This window comes from Etheostoma spectabile, unplaced genomic scaffold (genome assembly GCF_008692095.1).
Source record: "Etheostoma spectabile isolate EspeVRDwgs_2016 unplaced genomic scaffold, UIUC_Espe_1.0 scaffold00008208, whole genome shotgun sequence".
In the NCBI taxonomy this organism is placed as follows: Eukaryota; Metazoa; Chordata; class Actinopteri; order Perciformes; family Percidae; genus Etheostoma; species Etheostoma spectabile.
In genome coordinates, this window is record NW_022603567.1 from 2,271 (window position 1) to 26,056 (window position 23,786).

A 23,786-nucleotide genomic window follows, 5' to 3' on the forward strand; every position below is an offset into this window, starting at 1 on the left:
TCATGGGGGGGGGGTCTTCTTGTAGAGGGTCTCTGTGTTTCCAGACCACTGTAGCCTGTCATCCAGTGCACTCTCCACACTCCAGCCGTCCTTCCTGAGACTTCCTGAGAGCTTAGCCCCGCCCACGATGACTGTGATTGGTCTAAAGAGATGCTGATAAATAGGGATGGGCATTCGATTAATTTTCTTAGTCGATCGTCGGAATTAATGATTGACTAGTGATTAATCAAGACTACTTTTATATTAAAAATCATCATTTATTTAACTTTTTGTAAATTAAAAATGAAATGAAAATACATGAATACAGCGTGTTTTTCATCAATAAGATCTTCATTATAAGCCCTGGCTGGGTCGTAAATGTCTAAATGCAGTGAAATTAGTTCTTTTCTTCAAGACTCACACAACGCAGCCTGCATTAGTTTAAAAAATAAGAAATTAACGTGATCGACAAAATTCTTAATGATCATTATCAATGGTTGGTTAATCATGCCCATCCCTACTGATGAACCAGAGCTCCTTGTTGTCCCATCCAGGAATGCTGTGAGGACTAGCCAGACCTTCCTCTGCACGCTGTGGAGGAGGAAGGTCTGGCTCTAAGAGACTACTGAACATTACCTCAATACATGTGTTTTTCCATCAGGACCCATCAGAGACCAGACCATCCTGATCCTGATCCTGATCCTGAACCCAGCTGTGTGTCGATTGAGAGCGATCGGTCAAAAGATGAACGCTTTGACTTTAAAGGAGATCAACCCTCTGCTGGAACGAGGTCAGCTGTTATAATATTATAATATTGCTGAGTCATGCTTTAACTTTTATGTCCCAGAGAAGTTTTTGGAGTTTATTCTCAGCATCTTTCTTCTTCACATATATTTATATTCTCCATCTGAAAGCTGTCCAGTTAAACCATCTTCATCTCTTGCCTTTAGGCAAATACTGGATCTGGTCTGGTCCTGTATAGTCCTGGTGTTTCAGCTTTGAACCCAGTTTTTTGTATAGTTCATTGAACTTCTTTGTGTTAGTCTTGTTTTAGTTGCTGCTTGTATCTGCAGCAGTTTTTGTGTCTGAATACTAAAAAGTGAATTTCCATCCCTGTTGGTCTTACTCTCTGTGTAACAGGATCCATCAGAGACCAGACTCTGCTGAACCTGGACCCAGCTGTGTGTCCTTCAAGAGTGACTGGTCACATCAAGGCCTCATTGACTTTAAAGGTCAACAACCCTCTGCTGGAAAGAGGTCAGCTGTTAAATATTATAATATCATAATATTGCTGAGTCATGTTTCAACCAAAATCTGAGTTTATTTTCAGCATCTCTCTGTCATCAGCAACTCTTTCACTGTGCAATTAACTAATAATAATCTACATACTTACATACCTGGACACTCTACCTGGAAACGGTTCTTAACCGATCAATTATTCTAAAGTGTTTTTTTTTCATGGCTAAAGGTTTACTGTTATTTTTATACTGTTTTCTCTATACTGTAAATTCTATCTTTCTTCTGCGCATATATTTATATTCTCACATCTGAAAGCTGTCCAGTAAGACCGGTCTTCAACTGTAGATCTCAGTTTGATATTGGACCTGGTCTGGACCAATTCAGATATGTGTGTCTCAAAGTGCTTCTTCCAGGGTAACTTTATGTGCATCCCCTTCCTCCCAGTAACCTTAGTAAATGTCTGTGTCACCTGGGTCAGGACAAGAGTCATCTAAGCTCTTCTCCCCGCTCCTAACACTTTAAGTCACAGGACCTTTACCTTGTGTGTCTCTGCGTGGACAGACATGATGGGAGCTAATTCTTCCTGATTCCTCCACAGACTGGACCAGGAGAGCTCAGAGGGTCCCAGTGGTCAGCCTGCCCAGCAGCATCAAACCCACCTGGACTCCATCTTTCGGGTCTGTACATGTACACAAAACTACTTTTACATCTATTCTGATCCCAATCATCTCCATGCTGCCCTGTTCAGACCAGAGGGTCCTCAGTCTGTCCATCATGGATCTGATCTGCTTCCATGATTTCAGTTTGATTGTCATTCATATAATCTTCTGTTCCAGCTGCTGGAGCACGACATCATCACTTTTGTGAAGAACGAGCTGAAGAAGATCCAGAAGCTTCTGAGACCAGATTACCCAGAATGCTCAGAGAGTCAGAGGGAGGGTGAGGATGAAGAGCAGAGGAGCAGCAGAGAGGCGTTTCTGAAGATCACACTGCACTTCCTGAGGAGAATGAAGCAGGACGAGCTGGCTGACCGTCTGCAGAGCAGTAAGAGGATTTCTCTAAAGATTTAACTTGCTGGACTAATGGGACGTTTAATAATGTCTCCAGAGAAGGGTCAGAGTACGTTCCTGTTTCTTTATAAATCACCTACTGATCTTCTTTGTTCTGTATTCATTCAGGACGTCCAGCAGGAGTTTCTAAGCATAAACTCAAATCTAAGCTAAACAGGAAGTTCCAGCGTGTGTTTGAGGGGATTGCTAAAGCAGGAAACCAAACCGTTCTGGATCAGATGTTCACAGAGATCTACCTCATGAAGGGCGGGGCTGCAGGGGTCAATGATCAACATGAGGTCAGACAGATTGAAACAGCATCCAGGAAACCAGACAGACCAGAAACAATAATCAGACAAGAAGACATCTTTAAAACCCACCTGGAAGAGATGAACCAATCAGAGCCGTGATGACAACGGGATGGCTGGCATCGGGAAAACAGTCTTAACACAGAAGTTCACTCTGGACTGGGCTGAAGGCAAAGCCAACCAGACATCCAGTTCACATTCCCTTCACCTTCAGAGAGCTGAATGTGCTGAGAGAGAAAGTTCAGCTTGGTGGAACTTGTTGATTACTTCTTTAGTGAAACCAAAGAAGCAGGAATCTGCAGGTTTGAAGAGGTCCTGGTTCTTCTCATCTTTGACGGTCTGGATGAGTGTCGACCTCCTCTGGACTTCCAACACTGAGATCCTGACTGATGTTTCAGAGTCCACCTCAGTGGGTGTGCTGCTGACAAACCTCATCAGGGGGAATCTGCTTCCCTCTGCTCGCCTCTGATACCACACGACCTGCAGCAGCCATCAGATCCCCCTGATGTTGTTGACATGGTGACAGAAGTCAGAGGGTTCACTGACGCCCAGAAGGAGCAGTACTTCAGGAAGAGATGAGGAGATGAGGAGCAGGCCAGCAGAATCATCTCCCACATCAAGACATCACGAAGCCTCCACATCATGTGCCACATCCCAGTCTTCTGCTGGATCACTGCTACAGTTCTGGAGGACGAGTTGAAGACCAGAGACGGAGGAGAGCTGCCAAAGACCATGACTGAGATGTACATCCACTTCCTGGTTGTTCAGGCCAAACGGAAGAACGTCAAGTATGATGGAGGAGCTGAGACAGATTCAACCTGGAGTCCAGAGAGCAGGAAGATGATCAGGTCTCTGGGAAAACTGGCTTTTGAGCAGCTGCAGAAAGGCAACCTGATCTTCTATGAATCAGACCTGACAGAGTGTGGCATCGATATCACAGCAGCCTCAGTGGTCTCAGGAGTGTTCACACAGATCTTTAAAGAGGAGAGAGGACTGTACCAGGACAAGGTGTTCCTGCTTCGTCCATCTGAGTGTCCAGGAGTTTCTGGCTGCTCTTCATGTCCATCTGACCTTGACCACTCTGGAGTCAACCTGCTGGCAGAAGAACAAACATCATCAACAGAGTTCTACCAGAGTGCTGTGGACAAGGCCTTAACGAGTCCAAATGGACACCTGGACTGTTCCTCCGCTTCCTCCTGGGTCTTTCTCTGCAGACCAATCAGAATCTCCTACGAGGTCTGCTGACACAGACAGGAAGTAGATCAAAGACGAATCGGAAACAGTAAAGTACATCAAGAAGAAGATGGATGAGGATCTGTCTGCAGAGAGAAGCATCAATCTGTTCCAACTGTCTGAATGAACTGAATGATCGTTCTCTAGTGGAGCAGATCCAGCGTTCCTAAGATCAGGACGTCTCTCCGCACATAATCTGTCTCCTGCTCAGTGGTCGCTCTGGCTTTTCATCTTACTGTCATCAGAAGAAGATCTGGACGTGTTTGACCTGAAGAAATACTCTGCTTCAGAGGAGGCTCTTCTGAGGATGCTGCCAGTTGTCAAAGCCTCCAAGAAAGCTCTGTATGTGGGATTTATTCATCAATAAATACTCTGCTATCTTTTAATAACAGGAGTTAATAATAAATAACTTCCTGTGTCTCTCCAGGCTGAGTGGCTGTACCTGTCAGAGAGAAGCTGGGAAGCTCTGTCCTCAGTTCTCAGCGCCCAGTCCTCTAGTCGAGAGAGCTGGACCTGAGTAACAACAACCTGCAGGATTCAGGAGGGAAGCTGATCTCTGATGGACTGAAGAGTCCACACTGCACTCGGAGACTCTCAGGTCAGACCACTTACGATTGTCTTTAATTTGAGATATTTTTTAAAACTTTAAGCTTCCTTTTATTTAAACAGCCCTTCTCATGTCAGGACTAATTTCAGAGAATCTTTGAATGATTCCTAAGTATTTTGTTTTTATTTATAATCATACGCCATAAAGCATGCAATGTGAACTGTGGCTGGGATCTAGAAATTCTTTGTTTTAATATCATATGACGTTGATACCTGGTTCATTCTTGAGTAGTGATATACAACTTGTTTAGAAATATCAGAATTTAAACTCATATGATTAGATACATGTATAAATGTCAGTTTGAGAGATATGTTGTGTTGATGAAATGAATGTAATAAAGTTACAAACAAAACCAGCAGCTTAAGAATTTCATTTTTTCCATGCAAAAATTCATTTAAAAAATATGGCGTGTTGGTGAAAACTTAAACAATAAAAATAAGGTTTCCTGCCAATCTGAAGGTTGGGGGTTCAATCCCTGGCCCTACAGCCCCGAAGTGTCCTTGGGCAAGACACTGGACCCTGAGTTGCCTCCGATGCCCCATCGGAGTGTGGATGGTGAATGGTTCCTATATTATGTAAAACTATGTAAAATGAGAAGTCATTAAGACTAGAAAAGCGATTTATAAAATAAATAAATACAATCCATTTACATTTTACAAATTTGTAAAATTTATTTTGTTACATATTTTATTATTTCGGTTATGAATGTATTTGTGTAATTTATGTATTACAGTGGTGTGAAAAAGTGTTTGCCCCTTCCTCATTTCCTGTTCTTGCATGTTTGTCACACTTAAGTGTTTCGGAACATCAAACCAATTTAAACAATAGTCAAGGACAACACAGTAAACACAAATGCAATTTGTAAATGAAGGTGTTTGTTATTAAAGGTGAAAAAAAATCCAACCATCATGGCCCTGTGTGAAAAAGTGATTGCCCCCCTAAACCTAATAACTGTTGGGCCACCCTTAGCAGCAACAACTGCAACCAAGCGTTTGCAATAACGTGCAATGAGGCTTTTACAGCGTCCTGGAGGAATTTTGGCCCACTCATCTTTGCAGAATTGTCCTAATTCAGTTACATTAGAGGGTTTCAAGCATGAACGGCCTTTTTAAGGTCATACCACAACATCTCAATAGGATTCAGGTCAGACTTTGGCTAGGCCATTCAAAGTCTTCATTTTGTTTTTCTTCAGCCATTCGGTGGTGGACTTGCTGGTGTGTTTTAGGATCATTGTCCTGCTGCAGAACCCAAGTTCGTTTCAGCTTGAGTACACGAACAGATGGTTGGACATTCTCCTTCAGGGTCTCTTGGTAGACAGCAGAATTCATAGTTCCTTTTATCACGGCAAGTCTTCCAGTCCTGAAGCAGCAAAACAGCCCCAGACCATCACACTACCACTACCATATTTTACTGTTGGTATAATGTTCTTTTTATGAAATGCAGTGTTCCTTCTACCCCAGATATACTTGGACACACACCTTCCAAAGAGTTCCACTTTTGTCTCATCGGTCCACAGAATGTTGTCCCAAAAGTCTTGGGGATCATCAAGATGTGTGTGGAGAAATTGAGACGAGCTTTGATGTTCTTTTTGCTCAGCAGTGGTTTTCTCCTTGGAACTCTGCCATGCAGGCCATTTTTGCCCAGTCTTTTCCTGATGGTGGAGGCATGAACGCAGACCTTAACTGAGGCAAGTGAGGCCTGCAGTGATTTGGACGTTGTTGTGGGGTCTTTTGTGACCTCTTGGATGAGTCGTCGCTGCGCTCTTGGGGTCATTTTGGGCGGCCGGCCACTCTGGGAAGGTTTCACCCACTGTTCCATGTCTTCGCCATTTGTGGATAATGGCTCTCACTGTGGTTCGCTGGATTCCCAAAGCTTTGGAAATGGCTTTATAACCTTTCCAGACTGATAGATCTCAATTACTTTCTTTCTCAATTGTTCCTGAATTTCTTTGGGTCGCGGCATGATGTGTAGCTTTTAAGGATCTTCTGGTGGACCTTACTGTGTCAAGCAGCTCCTATTTAAGTGATGCCTTGATTGTGAACAGGTGTGGCAATAATCAGGCCTGGGTGTGGCTAGAGAAATTAAACTCAGGTGTGGACATCCACAGTTATAGTATGTTTTAACAAGGGGGGCAATCACTTTTTCACACAGGGCCATGATGGTTTGGATTTTTTTTCACCTTTAATAATAAACACCTTCATTTACAAATTGCATTTTGTGTTTACTTGTGTTGTCCTTGACTATTGTTTAAATTGGTTTGATGTTCCGAAACACTTAAGTGTGACAAACATGCAAAGGAACAGGAAATGAGGAAGGGGGCAAACACTTTTTCACACCACTGTACATATATGAAAAAACTATTTTATTTACATGACTCTATAACAAAGGATTCTGGTTAAAAACATTAGTGCATGCATATGAATAAAAAAATATTCATATAGAGCTAATAAGAACTATAAAGTTACAATTCAAAGGATTAAGTACACAAAATAAATGAAACAAATAGTCTGTTATGCCAGCTGACAACAAACAATGGATGTCCGTATGTAGCCCAGTACGAAGACCTGCCAACCCTTCTACATCCCTGGTCGTACCTGGACCAGGAGGTTGGTAGCCAGGAAGACCAGCCAACCCTTCTACATCCCTGGTTCTACCAGGACCAGGAGGTTGGTAGCCAGGAAGACCGGCCAACCCTTCTACATCCCTGGTGTACCTGGACCAGGAGGTTGGTAGCCAGGAAGACCGGCCAACCCTTCTACATCCCTGGTCGTACCTGGACCAGGAGGTTGGTAGCCAGAAAGACCAGCCAACCCTTCTACATCCCTGGTCGTACCTGGACCAGGAGGTTGGTAGTCAGGAAGACCGGCCAACCCTTCTACATCCCTGGTCGTACCTGGACCAGGAGGTTGGTAGCCAGGAAGACCGGCCAACCCTTCTACATCCCTGGTAGTACCTGGACCAGGAGGTTGGTGGCCAGGAAGACCAGCCAACCCTTCTACATCCCTGGTTCTACCAGGACCAGGAGGTTGGTAGCCAGGAAGACCGGCCAACCCTTCTACATCCCTGGTGTACCTGGACCAGGAGGTTGGTAGCCAGGAAGACCGGCCAACCCTTCTACATCCCTGGTCGTACCTGGACCAGGAGGTTGGTAGCCAGGAAGACCGGCCAACCCTTCTACATCCCTGGTCGTACCTGGACCAGGAGGTTGGTAGTCAGGAAGACCGGCCAACCCTTCTACATCCCTGGTCCTACCTGGACCAGGAGGTTGGTAGCCAGGAAGACCGGCCAACCCTTCTACATCCCTGGTCCTACCTGGACCAGGAGGTTGGTAGCCAGGAAGACCAGCCAACCCTTCTACATCCCTGGTCGTACCTGGACCAGGAGGTTGGTAGTCAGGAAGACCGGCCAACCCTTCTACATCCCTGGTCGTACCTGGACCAGGAGGTTGGTAGCCAGGAAGACCTGCCAACCCTTCTACATCCCTGGTCCTACCTGGACCAGGAGGTTGGTATCCAGGAAGACCAGCCAACCCTTCTACATCCCTGGTCGTACCTGGACCAGGAGGTTGGTAGCCAGGAAGACCGGCCAACCCTCCTACATCCCTGGTTACTGTACTCAAGTAGATTTTTCAGATATTTTTACTTTACTAAGTATTTTTTTGGTGACTGTTTACTTTTACTTCTTACATTTTAACATGAATATCGGTACTTTTACATTTTACTAGATTGCTGTCTGGAGGATGATCAGTCCAGATTGTGTGTCCTTGAGAACTGTAAGTCACATAACTTACAATCTGTTGTCAGTTCATTTTATTGGTCTATAGATCTGGCAAAGTTAGAGTTAGCTAGTGATGTTGTTGTTTGTGTTCTTCACCTGTTACCTAGGTTACACCTGGCTGTTGATTCATAACGGCGATTGTTGAACATCCTCGCTCACGTTGGTATTTTAGGTGCATTGTTTACATGCTACAGTTACACTGCATTAACATGTAATTGTAATGTAATTAATAATGGGTTTATTGTTATTATATACCAACATATATGATTCCTATGCATGTGTATGGTAGCCTTTACTGTACAATATAATGTTATTTATTTCTTTGCAGAACTACACACACACACACACACACACACACACACACACACACACACACCACACACACACCACAGCACACGCCCGTGTTTGTCCTGATGCTGGATTGTAAAAAGAGAAAAGAGAAAAGTTTTCTCCTTCTGTGTTTTAACAGATGCACCTGGGCAAAGTTGGAAACCAGAATCAGCTTTAAATCCAGTCCTCATCTAGTCCTCACTAAGTTTACAATAATTTCCCTGGAGTTAGTTATTCATTTTGTGTCATCAATACCAAATGTAATCTGATTAGATGGAAATATACACAGACTTCTCACAGAATCACAGTTGAATTCACATCCTACTACTCAGTCAGAATCTTATTAACCTGGAGTCACAGTCACAATAAACAGGCTATATGTTTTATATGTTTTATATGTTTTATATATGTTTATGTATATTTTAGGCCTATTGGTAGACGCATTTAAAATGTAGCCAATGGCGTATAAAGAATAAAGAGCAAAGAATAAAGAACAAAGAATAAAGAATAAAGAATAAAGAGCCTTTTTTCATGTTTACTGTAGTTTCTCAGCGTGCCCTCTGGTAACAGGTGTCTGGTCCAGGTAGATTTGTCATTCATCAGCTACTTTTACTTTTATACTTAAAGTAAATTTCCAAGCCTGTACTTTGTTACTTTTGCTTGAGTAAAGAAGTTAAATCAGCATTTCCACTTGAGTACGGGAAGTGAGTACTTTTGCAATCTCTGGTTGAAAGCAACACGAAGCCGGACTCCACTTCCCTTTCTTGGCCCAGAAGTGTTGCAGTAGTCAAGTTAATAGTCGATGTGCAGACTCAGCGCTGTGTGATACCCCTTATTGATCCTATGTTGATACCCCTTATTGATCCTGTGTAGATACCCCTTATTGATACTATGTTGATACCCCTTATTGATCCTATGTGGATACCCCTTATTGATCCTATGTTGATACCCCTTATTGATCCTATGTGGATATCCCTTATTGATCCTATGTGGATACCCCTTATTGATCCTATGTAGATACCCCTTATTGATCCTATGTTGATACCCCTTATTGATCCTATGTTGATACCCCTTATTGATCCTATGTGGATACCCCTTATTGATCCTATGTTGATACCCCTTATTGATCCTATGTGGATACCCCTTATTGATCCTATGTGGATACCCCTTATTGATCCTATGTGGATACCCCTTATTGATCCTATGTTGATACCCCTTATTGATCCTATGTGGATACCCCTTATTGATCCTATGTGGATACCCCTTATTGATCCTATGTTGATACCCCTTATTGATCCTATGTGGATATCCCTTATTGATCCTATGTGGATACCCCTTATTGATCCTATGTGGATACCCCTTATTGATCCTATGTGGATACCCCTTATTGATCCTATGTTGATACCCCTTATTGATCCTATGTGGATACCCCTTATTGATCCTATGTGGATACCCCTTATTGATCCTATGTTGATACCCCTTATTGATCCTATGTTGATACCCTTTATTGATCCTATGTGGATACCCCTTATTGATCCTATGTTGATACCCCTTATTGATCCTATGTTGATACCCCTTATTGATCCTATGTGGATACCCCTTATTGATCCTATGTTGATACCCCTTATTGATCCTATGTTGATACCCCTTATTGATCCTATGTGGATATCCCTTATTGATCCTATGTTGATACCCCTTATTGATCCTATGTGGATACCCCTTATTGATCCTATGTTGATACCCCTTATTGATCCTATGTTGATACCCCTTATTGATCCTATGTGGATATCCCTTATTGATCCTATGTTGATACCCCTTATTGATCCTATGTGGATACCCCTTATTGATCCTATGTTGATACCCCTTATTGATCCTATGTTGATACCCTTTATTGATCCTATGTGGATACCCCTTATTGATCCTATGTGGATATCCCTTATTGATCCTATGTTGATACCCCTTATTGATCCTATGTGGATACCCCTTATTGATCCTATGTGGATACCCCTTATTGATCCTATGTTGATACCCCTTATTGATCCTATGTAGTGTTGAATATTCATCCTAACACCTTCAGCCAGTAAATCAATGACACGGATCCATCACCACAAGTTTAATATTTTTTTTAATATTTATTTTTGCATTTTACTGTAAGTAGCTGCTACTGTGTCTCAGTTCCTCCCCGGTCTTTTGTGGTTATCTCTGTCTCGTGTTTTCCCAGTAAGTGTCGGTTCTGCTTCCTGTTTTGTTTTGATGGTTTCCTATTTTGTCTTGTTTTGCTTTGGGCCTATCTGAGTGTCCTGCCCCGCCCTAATGTGATTCACCCGACGTCTCACCTGTTCCCCGTTACCTCGTTACTTCTTGTATTTAACCTCTGTGTTCCCTTTGTCTCTGGTCAGATTCGTTGTCCTGTTGGAGTGTTCCTGTCAGCGTGCCTTCTCTTTCCTGCGGTGTGTTTTTCCCTTGGAGCTTTTTTCAGGTTTGTTGTCCTGTCTCTTTTCTCCCGTTCATGTTTTTGTTTTCCTCGTGGCCTTTTTGGGGCTGACTCCTTGGCCTGCCGCTTCGACCTTTTGCATGAGGCGTGGCACCAGATGTTGGTGCATTGGGAGGAGGTGGACAGGGAGAACGGTCCTCTTTCGGAGCCAGAGCAGACCAGTCCCCAGGACCCGGCGCGGACCAGCCCTCACCGGGAGTTGGCTCGGACCATCTCCCCTGAGCCAGCATGCGGTTCTCCCTCTTCCCAGCTCTTGGTCTCTCTCATGTGTCCCGGCTCGTGTGCTCCTCCGCGGGCTTACTCTTGGGCTCCCTTGTGTGCCCTTTTGGTGAGCTCTCTCGTGCGCCCCTGCTCGGGCTCCCTCGTGCAGCTTTTGGTGGGCTCTCTCGTGCATCCTCTCACGTCTCCTGGTTCCCTTTCTTGCGTCCCTCTCTTGTTTCTTGTCCCCAATGTCTTTCTTGCTTCCCTTGTGTCCTCCCTCGTGCCCTTTCTCGTTCCTTTCCCTGCGCCCTTGTTACCTTTCCTTGTGCCTTGCCCTTGTGTCTTCCCTCGTGCTGTCTCTTCGTGCCCTTTCCTCCCTTGCTCTATCGTCTCCCCTCTGTCCTTTCTCGTCCACTGTCTTGTCTCCTCTCTTGTGCCCTCTTTTTGTGCCCTGTTCTTGTGTCTTTTCTCGTGCCCTTCCCTCATATCGTTTCGTCTCTCGTCTCCTCTCCTCTCTACTCCCTCTCTCGTCTCCCTTTTTTCATGTTGCTTCAGTCCAGTTTCTTTCCTCCCGTTCATGTTTTTGTTTTCCTCTTGTCCTTTTTGATCTTTTGCCCGCTGCCTTTTGTGTCCCTGTGTTTTTTTTGGAACCCAGCCTGTTTTCATTAAACCCCTGCTTGCCCTCGCCTGCCTGCCTGCCTGCTGTTCTCGTCTCTGCATTTTGGGTCCTATCCTCAGCTAACCGTCACAATTTCCCCACTGTGGGATGAATAAAGTATTATCTAATCTCATTAACTTAACAAAAAAAGCATCTCAGGGCCTAGTTTCCACATTGGGGGGGTCTAAGTATTTTTTGTAGAAATTTGAGCGTCAAACACTTTATTTCCATCATTGTTTTGCATCACTTTCAGGAGCAAATGTCTAAAATGTGATTCTGCTGCATATTAAAACCAACAATGTTAAAGTGCAAATATACACAAATCTATTTATGTTTCTCTTCCTGTAAACGTTCTTTTACCCCGATGTAGCAAAGAGGAAACACACACACACACAACGCAATGATCAAATAAGGTAGTGTCTCCAACCTGTGCTAATGCTGATCCTCTCTGGGCGGTTCCTCTTGGTTCCTGTTTCTAGATTCCTTTTACTCTCCAGAGTCCGTGTCTCAGTTCTTTCTCTCGGAGTGGATCTCCAGCTGAAGGTCTCTGAACTCGTCTGTCTGGAACGTTCTACTCGTCAACTCAAGCTGTTCTTTAGTTTCAGAGCACAAAGCTGCAGAGAAACAACACGAGTTTCAGAGAGAGGGTCACCTCATTTCTAAAGGAGGTAAGAAACAGCTTCATTATAATGGGGGGAGGGGGGAGTGTGTGAGTGAGCGTAAACATACTTGTGTTTGTGTGTCTGTGTGTGTAACCATAATTGTGTCAGTCTCCACTGTCTCAAACGCCTCTTGATGAAACAGATCGGCCTCCAGTAGAATCAACACAGCTGTCATGCAGCGGTCATGTTGTCACTCAAACTGCAGATGTCTTTCTGGAGCCTCAGCAGTGAGACGCAAAGACGTCCCAAACATGTGAGAGGACAGAAAGACTTTAACCCTCCTGTTGTCCTCGGGTCACATTTGACCCTTTTACCAACGTCTATATCAGAAATATGGAATTCTTTTTAACCAAATACCACAAAAAGGATGGAGTCCATGCAACGCTCACAGCAAATACAGTTAATCACTTTCATTGGATTTCTGCTGTAAATTATAATTATTTCAAATCAGCTTCTACTCAACACACGCTCCTCTGATTTTCACTATTAGTCAAAATAATTCATAATTTCTGCTTTGTTAACTCAAATATCAGGTATATTTCTATATAAATGAGGACTATTGGCCATGTCTCCAAAACGTAGTAAAACTAGTAAGGTGGTAAAAAAATAATACTGTGTTGATAATTTCACATGTTGAAAAAAGGACAACACAAGGGTTAAGATGATTTTAAAAAGTCTAATGTATTTATAAAGCGAGCCAGCAGTTGCTGTTACCTGGGCAACCTTCTAACTCCATGATCCACCAGAGGAGCTCTCTGATTGGTTGAGGACTTCCTCGTGCCCCCACTTTTCCTTGACCACCATCCTGCTACTACATTGGGGGGGGGGGCTTTTCAGCAGCGAGGTGACCTCTGGAGCTGGAGGCCGTCTGCAGCTGTCTGACATGTTCAGGCCTAGCCATGACAAGGGGTGCAATGGGGATGTGGTTCCTAGACCGGCTCCAGTTCTAGTTAATGCTGGTTGGCACACACTGGTTCCCTGTGCTGGTACTGGACCCATCAGATCAATAGCCACCTGGTCCATGGGGGACCACACACAGGACTGAAGTAACATAGGACTAACTTTTGGAGGCCTTTGTGGTCCATACAGGTTTCATCAGCAGTAGTCTTTAACATCCCTCCTGCTCTGGGCCCAGTAGACGGTCTGAGCTATCTCAATGTCTTTCTCTTAACTCTGGGGGTCCCATGATGCACCTCAGGATCTTCTCTGTTGGGTTCTGTGGGTTTTTAGAATGAACCAACTGCGTGTTTGTTGAATCTCTGAAGATGGAGGCAAGGGTCCAATGACGAATGAACAAAAAGGTTTAATGAACCAGCGTGATGAAAATAATATGATAAAGACAATAAGACCCAAAAACCACAACAACGCTGCAGCTGACAGCGGACTGAACGCCATGTTCCCTCGTCAGATGACCAACAGCCCAGAATCATTCTACGTTTCACATCTAAGTTGCTAGGGTAGACTTTAGGGGCCAGGAAAGTAGGCCCTAAGGATTAGTTAAGATTGTTGGCTGTAGCAACCTAAAAGAACCTTTAAAGATTTTAAACACACTTTACCTTTTTAATTACCACCTTAAGAAGGAAATACATCCAATGTCCACTACTTGTACTTTAAATGCAGTGATTATGTATTTATTGCAAAAGTAAGCAAGGGCAAGCATACAATTGAACTGATTAGACTACGTTAAATAAGTAGAACTGATTAAAACTTAATAATTTGTTGAAACATTTAAAAATTACAAACCTGATTGTAATCTTTGAGCCTGGTCGGTGGACATCTGTCCCTGGAGACATGGGGGTCAGAGCGTTGGGATCTCAGGTTATTTGACAGACTGGAGATGGATGTCAGATATCTGTTGGTAGTTTCATGCCACCTCTCCCTGGTGATGCAGATTGTACGGTGGCCCAGACGGGTCAAGAGAAATGCAAAAGCCACAACACAAATATAAGGAAATGAGCAACAAGAGAAGTGAGCGTGCACATCTGTGTCGACCCGGCTGGGCCACTGGAGGTCTTAGTTTCTAGACTGTTTTTCCTCCTTTATTTAATAATACACCTGTTGTTGTGCTTCTTCTTCTTCTTCTTCTTCTTCTTCTTCTTCTTTTGGGGCTGCAGTGTCCTGCAGGTTGGACTCTGTGAAGGTCTGCCAGTTTCTGGGCCACTCTAGGTTTTAGTATGCTGTCATGATTCTCTAGACTGTTGTTCCTTCATCATTTAATAATGAACCTGTTGTTGTGCTTCTTCTTCTTCTCCTTGTGGGGCTGCAGATTCCTGCAGGTTGGACTCTGTGGAGGTCTGCAGGGTCTCCAGCTGCTTCTGACTGGCAGATCTCCAGCTCCGACCGCCCTCTGCTGCACCTCACACGCCCAGTTCTGGTTCAGGATTTAAAGGTGGAGGAAGTGATGAACACAGACAGCAGCAGCGTCTGTCAGCGTCTGTAGACGGAGGACCACGTCTCTCTGTGCTCATCTGGATGGGACTTTAACAGGTGAGCAGCCTGACAAGCCAGTTCAACATGAGTCCTTGTTGTCAGCCTTTGAGAAACATGGCATTTCTCTGGCCCCTATAGACGGTCTGAGCCATCTCAGGGTCTTTCTCTTATGGGGGTCCCATGATGCACCTCAGGATCTTCCCTGGTGAGTTCTCTGGGTACAACCACTTGCCATCTTTGCTCTCCGGTGGCTGGCTCACGCCCCCTCACTTCAGTTCCCACCCCTCCCTAGAATTCCAGTTGGTGTCAAGTGCTTCACACCACCACAGCATGGCAACTGTTCCCATGGTGACTGTGATGAGTAGGCCTGAGTCGAGCAGGGCCAGTAACATGAGACCTTTTAAAGGACTGGGTCCAAGGTTTGGTGTCAGCATTTGGACCCCTTACAAGTAACTCAGGGAGGTCTTACTAAAGCAGAGCAACAGAGAACTGCAGTAGTTAAGACAGGAGGAAATGAACACATCAGTTATTATTTGATGTTTTTATGTTGCACCACAGTGTAGCTCACATGTTTGTTCTACTTACAATGACACTAAAGTCAAGTCTGATTCTGTGGCGGTATCTGGTAAATGACTTTTTATTTGACCTAGAGAAACCAGAGCTGAGTGTATGAAGCTAACAGCATCGGACTCAGACCAGAACCTTGAGACGTAGATTTAGATGACGAGCTCAGTAATGACCAATACCTGAGAAGCTCCTGTCTGAAAGGTGAGAAGATGATCCAATCATGTCATCTACTGCCTGAGCCTCTCAGATAAAACACTGCTGTCAAATTAATGAATGCAGAACCCTTACTTTGGTTCAATAATTACCATTATGTAATGAATGAATGAATCTTGAATTATCATCATAACATAATCTACAAAACGGTCTGTAATTAAATATCCAAAACATTTCTGTTAAGTGGCAGGTTTCTTTTTGGTATGTTCTGGCTCTTTACAGGTACAAAGATGGAAAGGATAAACTAGTCGTCTTAAGAACTTTAGAAGACTTGGGATCTGAGGACTTTGATAAATTTAAGTGGTACTGCAGCAGGAAGGAGCCCTCAACGACTTCCCAGCAATCCCAAAGTGTAAACTGGAGAATGCCAACAGGCATGAAACAGTGGATATGATGTTCCAGACCTACAGTACAAAGATTATTGATGTAACCAGAATAGTTTTAAAGGAGCTCGATCAAAATGATCTGGCGGAGAAGTTACCGTGTCATGGAGAAGTCAACACCCCAGAAGGTGCAGGTAAGTCATATTCATTATAAATTTAAAAAATGGATGTAACAAAGATCAAACTTGTATATCCCAGTCTTCAACAACCATTAGCTGTGTTACCTATGTCTCCTTCTTATCTACAAAGATACATATGTTGTGTTGACAAGAAGAGAACAAGCTCCCAATCCTCCACCAGAGGAACTACATTTAAAGGGTCTCTGACATCAAAACATGATGAAACCCAGTCAGACTGTTTTGGTAACTGCTGGTTAGAGTCGGCACACTCTGATGTCACTGGAAGATACTGCTTGGGCAATATTAATTCCCTCTGTTATTAAGTCATGTACCTTCTGGTTTATTAGACAATGAGGAGTTCATAGACGTCTGACTGAGACTCAGTATAGCAGTAACAAGAGGAGAAACTCAACAGAACGCACCCATGACCGAGCTGCAGCTCCGCCATCTTGGACTGAACCCACACAACCTTCTCTAGAGTTTGGCCTCTTGTTACTTCTATACTTTTGGACTGAGACACCCAACATATCAGTTGTTTTTGTGAATAGATTTGATGAATACAGAAATGTGCACACTCACATTCACCAGAATAAACCCTCATTGACATCATTGTTTTATTCATTCAGAGATTCGTGCTGCGTGTCAGCAAAAACTCAAATCTAAGCTAGACAGGAAGTTCCAGCGTGTGTTTGAGGGGATTGCTAAAGAAGGAGACCAAACTGTTCTGGATCAGATGTTCACAGAGATCTACCTCCTGAAGGGAGGGGCTGCAGGGGTCAATGATGAACATGAGGTCAGACAGATTGAAACAGCATCCTGGAAACCAGACACACCAGAACCAACAATAAGACAAGAAGACATCTTTAAAACCCCACCTGGAAGAGATGAACCAATCAGAGCAGTGATGACAAAGGGAGTGGCTGGCATCGGGAAAACAGTCTTAACACAGAAGTTCACTCTGGACTGGGCTGAAGGCAAAGCCAACCAGGACATCCAGTTCACATTCCCATTCACCTTCAGAGAGCTGAATGTGCTGAAAGAGAGAAAGTTCAGCTTGGTGGAACTTGTTGATTACTTCTTTAGTGAAACAAAAGAAGCAGGACTCAGCAGGTTTGAAGAGGTCCTGGTTCTCTTCATCTTTGACGGTCTGGATGAGTGTCGACCTCCTCTGGACTTCCTCAATACTGAGATCCTGACTGATGTTACAGAGTCCACCTCAGTGGGTGTGCTGCTGACAAACCTCATCAGGGGGAACTTGCTTCCCTCTGCTCGCCTCTGGATAACCACACGACCTGCAGCAGCCAATCAGATGCCTGCTGAGTGTGTTGACATGGTGACAGAGGTCAGAGGGTTCACTGACCCTCAGAAGGAGAAGTACTTCAGGAAGAGATTCAGAGATGAGGAGCAGGCCAGCAGAATCATCTCCCACATCAAGAGATCACGAAGCCTCCACATCATGTGCCACATCCCAGTCTTCTGCTGGATCACTGCTACAGTTCTGGAGAAGGTGTTGAAGACCAGAGAGGGAGGAGAGCTGCCCAAGACCCTGACTGAGATGTACATCCACTTCCTGGTGGTTCAGTCCAAACAGAAGAATGTCAAGTATGATGGAGGAGCTGAGACAGATCAAACCTGGAGTCCAGAGAGCAGGAAGATGATAGAGTCTCTGGGAAAACTGGCTTTTGAGCAGCTGCAGAAAGGCAACCTGATCTTCTATGAATCAGACCTGACAGAGTGTGGCATCGATGTCACAGCAGCCTCAGTGGTCTCAGGAGTGTTCACACAGGTCTTTAAAGAGGAGAGTGGACTGTACCAGGACAAGGTGTTCAGCTTCGTCCATCTGAGTGTTCAGGAGTTTCTGGCTGCTCTTCATGTCCATCTGACCTTCACCAACTCTGGAGTCAACCTGCTGGCAGAAGAACAAAAAACATCCAAGCTTTCTAAAGTCTTCAGAGACAGACTAAAACATCCCCACCAGAGAAAACCAAAATCATCAAAAAAGTTCTACAAGAGGGCTGTGGACAAGGCCTTACAGAGTCCAAATGGACACCTGGACTTGTTCCTACGCTTCCTGCTGGGTCTTTCTCTGCAGACCAATCAGAATCTCCTACGAGGTCTGCTGACACAGAGAGGAAGTAGCTCAGAGACCAATCAGGAAACATTGGAGTACATCAAGAAGAAGATCAGTAAGGATCTGTCTGCAGAGAGAAGCATCAATCTGTTTCACTGTCTGAATGAACTGAATGATCGTTCTCTAGTGGAGCAGATCCAGCGGTACCTGAGATCAGGACGTCTCTCCAGATATAAACTGTCTCCTGCTGAGTGGTCAGCTCTGGTCTTCATCTTACTGTCATCAGAAGAAGATCTGGACGTGTTTGACCTGAAGAAATACTCTGCTTCAGAGGAGGCTCTTCTGAGGCTGCTGCCAGTGGTCAAAGCCTCCAAAAAAGCTCTGTATGTGGGATTTATTCATCAATAAATGCTCTGCTATCTTTTTATAACAGGAGTTAATAATGAATAACTTCCTGTTGTCTCTCCAGGCTGAGTGGCTGTAACCTGTCAGAGAGAAGCTGTGAAGCTCTGTCCTCAGTTCTCAGCTCCCAGTCCTCTAGTCTGAGAGAGCTGGACCTGAGTAACAACAACCTGCAGGATTCAGGAGGGAAGCTGATCTCTGATGGACTGAAGAGTCCACACTGCACTCTGGACCATCTCAGGTCAGACCAACAACAATAATCTTTGAAAAAATAAAGGAAAAATACTTTGGAAATATTCAAGAATTATTAATGTTTCCAAAGTATTTTATTCAGATTTACAATCATTTAATAAAGAATGAAATATGAACTGTGGCTGACATCCAGAAATAATTTATTTTTTAATATTATCTGACTTTGATTACTGGACGTTTGTTCATACAAGTAAATCTGACCGGACAATCTGATTGGTCAACTAGACATTTAGAACATACTCAAATCAGCATCAGCTGTTTGGACCACATCAGCTGTTAGACCACATCAGCTGTGCAACTGACACGTCAATTATGACATTTGTGGACATATAGTAGCTAAATCTATAGAAGTTAAATCTATCAATGAAACTATGTCTTGTCCAGTAGATATTTTAGTTATAACCAGATTAAGTTAGTTGAGCAGTTTGGTGTTTATATGTGCCGTAGTTATTACGTTTGGGAAAATACCACGATCTCTATGTTACAATGCTAACGTTAGCATAAGATGACTGGCTGGCTAACGTTTAACATGGAGGGACTACAAATCCTGTGTTTTTCTTTATTTTGAGAGTGTATAGCCCCACAGCATGAATTAAGCTGTTTGTAATATTTTTTGGGGCATTTATAGGCCTTTATTGACAGGACAGTTGAAGAAATGAAAGGGGGAGAGAGGGGGGGGGGGGGGCATGACATGCAGCAAAGGGACACAAGTTGGTGTCGAATGCGGGCCCTCTGTGAGGAGGAGTGTACATTTATATATAGATATATATATATACATGGGCGCCCGCTCTACCAACTGAGCTATGCGGGCGTCTTTATGAATCCATTTTTATAATGACTTTAATTTAGTTGGTAACCGTTGTTGTATAAGCGCTTTATTACACGAGAGGGTTGATTTAACGTCATATTATCACTTAAGTCATGTTTACGAACCTCAGCACCAGCGCTGCATCACTGTCGTCCCAACAATCTTTAAATCAAACCCTCTTGTGTAATATTACTTAATTAATTCATGATTAATTATCATTTTTCGAGTTTCGTTGTTTAGAACAACATAGCAAGTGTTTTAACATCTGTTTAAAATGGATTTCATATTCTCTATCACCAAACGTCCAGACTTCACATAAAAACACAAATGTTATCCATCTCCTTTATTACTGTTCCTCCAACAAAGCTCTGTACGTGGGATTTATTCATCAATAAATACTCTGCTATCTTTTAATAACAGGAGTTAATAATAAATAACTTCCTGTTGTCTCTCCAGGCTGAGTGGCTGTAACCTGTCAGAGAGAAGCTGTGAAGCTCTGTCCTCAGTTCTCAGCTCCCAGTCCTCTAGTCTGAGAGAGCTGGACCTGAGTAACAACAACCTGCAGGATTCAGGAGGGAAGCTGATCTCTGATGGACTGAAGAGTCCACACTGCACTCTGGACACTCTCAGGTCAGACCAACAACAATAATCTTTAAAAAACACACAACTGAAAAATACTTTGGAAATATTCAAGAATAATTAATGTTTCCAAAGTGTTTTATTCAGATTTAGAATCACTTCATAAAGAATGAAATATGAACTGTGGCTGACATCCAGAAATAATTCATATTTTATTATTATCCGACTTTGAATACTGGACCTTTGTTTATTCCTGATTATACATCAAGTAAATCTGACCAGACAATCTGATTGGTCAACTAGACATTTAGAACATACTCAAATCAGCATCAGCTGTTTGGACCACATCAGCTGTTTGGATTACATCAGCTTTTTGGATTACATCAGCTTTTTGGACCATACAAAAGATATGTATACATCTATATATATAATATATGTATATATATATATATAGTCCATGGTCCCAAGCCCCAATAAGCCCTTACGTAGAACCACTCAACATAAGGGCAACTGACCTACAATTGAAGATCATAGCCAAGCTGGACCCCCCAGTACAACGACCAAGACTGCCAAGGCTATGTGACAAAGTACCCTCTGAAAGTCTGCTAGAAGATGTGAACGCAGCACTACATACTACCCCTACTAAAGCCATAACGCCACACGTACGCCACAGCAACAGTGATCCTAGAGATGCTTGGCTATAAGATAAACACCACAAGCCACAAAGAGCTTTACCCCCCCATGGAGGAGAAGGTTAGAGGCCAAGATCAAGGCAACACAAAGAGAGGTTAGTCAGCTCTCAGAACTACAGAAAGGTGCAAGGAAGGGGTTACCTAAGAAATACCACAAGCTGTCAATACCTGAGGCTCTAGAGACTGCCAAACAAAGACTCACCACTCTGGCCACCCGCCTCAAGAGATACAAGGGAGAAGCAGAAGCCAGGAGAATAAACCGTATGTTCTCCACCGAATCATCCAAAGTGGACTCTCAGTGGCAGGGTAATAACATAAGAGCAGATCCACCTGAACAGTACTGGAAGAACATATGGGAGAAAGAGGCATCCCACAACACAGATGCTCAGTAGCTAGTGGATCTAAGAACAGATCACAGCTCCCAGAACAAGAACCAGTAACCATTACAACGGCAGACATCCAAGAAAGAGTGGCAGGTATGAAGAGCTGGACAGCACCAGGCCCTGACATGATCCACACCTACTGGCTGAAGAAACTAACTGCACTCCATGAACGCCTGGCAGTACAAATGAACCAACTGCTGATGGATGGGACCCACCCAGAATGGTTAACCCAAGGACGGACAATGCTGATCATGAAGGATCCCCAGAAGGGAACAATCCCATCCAACTACCGGCCAATAACCTGCCTCTACACAACATGGAAGCACCTGTCAGGCATCATAGCGGCTAAGATGAATAGGCACATGGCTCAATACATACACAGGGCCCAGAAGGGAATAGGCAGTAACACCAGAGGAGCCAAGCACCAGCTACTGGTGGATAGAGCAGTCACTCGGGGCTGCAAGACCAGGCAGACCAATCTGTGCACCGCCTGGATTGACTACAAGAAAGCCTACAACTCAATGCCACATACATGGATACTGGAATGCTTGGAGATGTACAAGGTCAACAGGACACTAATAGCCTTCATCAAGAACTCAGTGAGGCTGTGGAAAACAAGTCTGGAAGCCAACTCAAAGCCAACTGCACAAGTCACCATCAAGTGCGGCATATACCAAGGCGATGCACTATCCCCGCTGCTGTTCTGCATAGGCCTGAACCCCCTCAGCCAGATCATCACAAAGACTGGCTACGGATACCGATTCCGAAGCGGAAAAATCATTAGTCACCTCCTCTACATGGGTGACATCAAGCTGTACGCCAGAAATGAGCGAGACATCGACTCACTTATCCACACCACCAAGATCTACAGCAACGGCATGGTAATGTCGTTTGGACTGGACAAGTGTGGTCGCATGGTATCAAAAAGAGGGAAGATGATCAGAACTGAGGGGATTGAACTACCAGAAGGCCACATTGCACATGTTCAGGATAGTTACAAATACCTTGGGGTACCACAGGCTAACGGAAACCATGAAGAGGCAGCAAGGAAGACCGCAACTGCCAAATACCTACAAAGAGTGAGGCAGGTCCTGAAAAGTCAGCTGAACGGGAGAAACCAGATCCGAGCCATCAACACGTACGCCCTGCCAGTCATCAGATACCCCGCTGGTGTAATAAACTGGCCCAAGGAGGAGATAGAGGCTACTGACATCAAGACCAGAAAGCTCCTCACAATGCATGGAGGGTTTCACCCCAAATCCAGCACCCTGAGACTGTACACCAAGCGTAGCGAGGGGGGCCGAGGGCTAGTGAGTATCAAGACCACTGTCCAGGATGAGACGACGAAGATCCAGGAGTACATCAGGAAGATGGCCCCCAAAGATGAAGGGCTAAGTGAATACCTCAGGCAGCAGAAACCCGAAGGTGAGGACAAGGTAGAGGAAGAACCGTCATGGAGGGAGAAGCTGCTGCACGGCGTGTACCACAGACAAATAGAAGAAGTGGCTGTTATCAAGAAATCCTACCAGTGGCTGGAAAAGGCTGGACTGAAGGACAGCACAGAGGCACTAATCATGGCAGCACAAGAACAGGCACTCAGTACAAGATCAATAGAGGCCGGGGTCTACCACACCAGGCAGGACCCCAGGTGCAGACTGTGCAAGGATGCCCCTGAGACAGTACAGCACATAACAGCAGGGTGTAAGATGCAGGCAGGAAGTGGTACATGGAACGCCATCACCAGGTAGCTGTCATAGTGTACAGGAACATCTGCCACGAGTATGGGCTGGAAGTCCCAAGGTCAAAATGGAAGACACCTCCTAAGGTAGTCGAGAATGACCGAGCTAAGATCCGGTGGGACTTCAAGATCCAGACTGACAAACTGGTGATGGCTAACCAACCAGACATGGTGTTGATCAACAAACAGCAGAAGAAGGCAGTAGTGATAGAAGTGGCAATCCCAAGCGACAGCAACATCAAGAAGAAGGAACACGAGAAGCTTGAGAAATACCAAGGGCTGAAAGAGGAGCTAGAAAAGATGTGGAAAGTAAGATCAACAGTGGTGCCAGTGGTAATCGGAGCACTGGGGGCTGTGACCCCCAAACTGGGAGAGTGGCTCCAGCAGATTCCAGGTGAAACATCAGAGGTCTCTGTCCAGAAGAGTGCAGTCCTAGGAACAGCTAAGATACTGAACCCTCAGACCCCCAGGCCTCTGGTAGAGTACCCGAGCTTGAGGATGACACATACCACCCCACAAGGGGTGAGAAGGGGATTTTTTTTATATATATCTTGTGTGATATTACTTAATTCAGTCATGATTAATTATAATTTTTTGAGTTGTTTAGAATAA

At 44.2% G+C, this 23,786-nt stretch overlaps 1 protein-coding gene across 3 annotated transcripts; it reads left to right on the forward strand.

The window, feature by feature from the left end:
• The first annotated feature begins 1,811 nt into the window (after positions 1 to 1,811).
• LOC116678805 (NLR family CARD domain-containing protein 3-like) lies at positions 1,812 to 20,689 on the forward strand. 3 transcript variants are annotated; one of them, XM_032508523.1, is made up of 5 exons: positions 1,812 to 1,895; positions 15,970 to 16,264; positions 16,876 to 18,703; positions 18,790 to 18,994; positions 20,493 to 20,689. In XM_032508523.1, exons 2-4 carry the CDS (start codon positions 16,138 to 16,140, stop codon positions 18,980 to 18,982), a joined length of 2,148 nt encoding a protein of 715 aa, XP_032364414.1. In that variant the 5' UTR covers positions 1,812 to 1,895; positions 15,970 to 16,137; the 3' UTR covers positions 18,983 to 18,994; positions 20,493 to 20,689. The 3 variants fall into 3 exon arrangements, 1 of the variants encoding a protein (XP_032364414.1); XR_004329398.1 differs by lacking the exons at positions 1,812 to 1,895; positions 15,970 to 16,264; positions 16,876 to 18,703; positions 20,493 to 20,689 and adding an exon at positions 4,041 to 4,150 and having other exon boundaries at positions 18,790 to 18,842; XR_004329399.1 differs by lacking the exons at positions 1,812 to 1,895; positions 15,970 to 16,264; positions 16,876 to 18,703; positions 18,790 to 18,994; positions 20,493 to 20,689 and adding exons at positions 4,041 to 4,150; positions 4,236 to 4,250.
• The last annotated feature ends 3,097 nt before the right edge of the window (positions 20,690 to 23,786 follow it).

What these genes read in the sequence shown, in the direction of transcription:
- LOC116678805 (XM_032508523.1), top strand. Translation starts at nt 16,138, where the DNA reads ATGATGTTCCAGACCTACAGTACAAAGATTATTGATGTAACCAGAATA. An exon ending in CAACACCCCAGAAGGTGCAG is followed by an intron (nt 16,265 to 16,875) that starts GTAAGTCATATT and finishes TTATTCATTCAG; the next exon opens with AGATTCGTGCTGCGTGTCAG. An exon ending in AAAGCCTCCAAAAAAGCTCT is followed by an intron (nt 18,704 to 18,789) that starts GTATGTGGGATT and finishes TTGTCTCTCCAG; the next exon opens with GCTGAGTGGCTGTAACCTGT.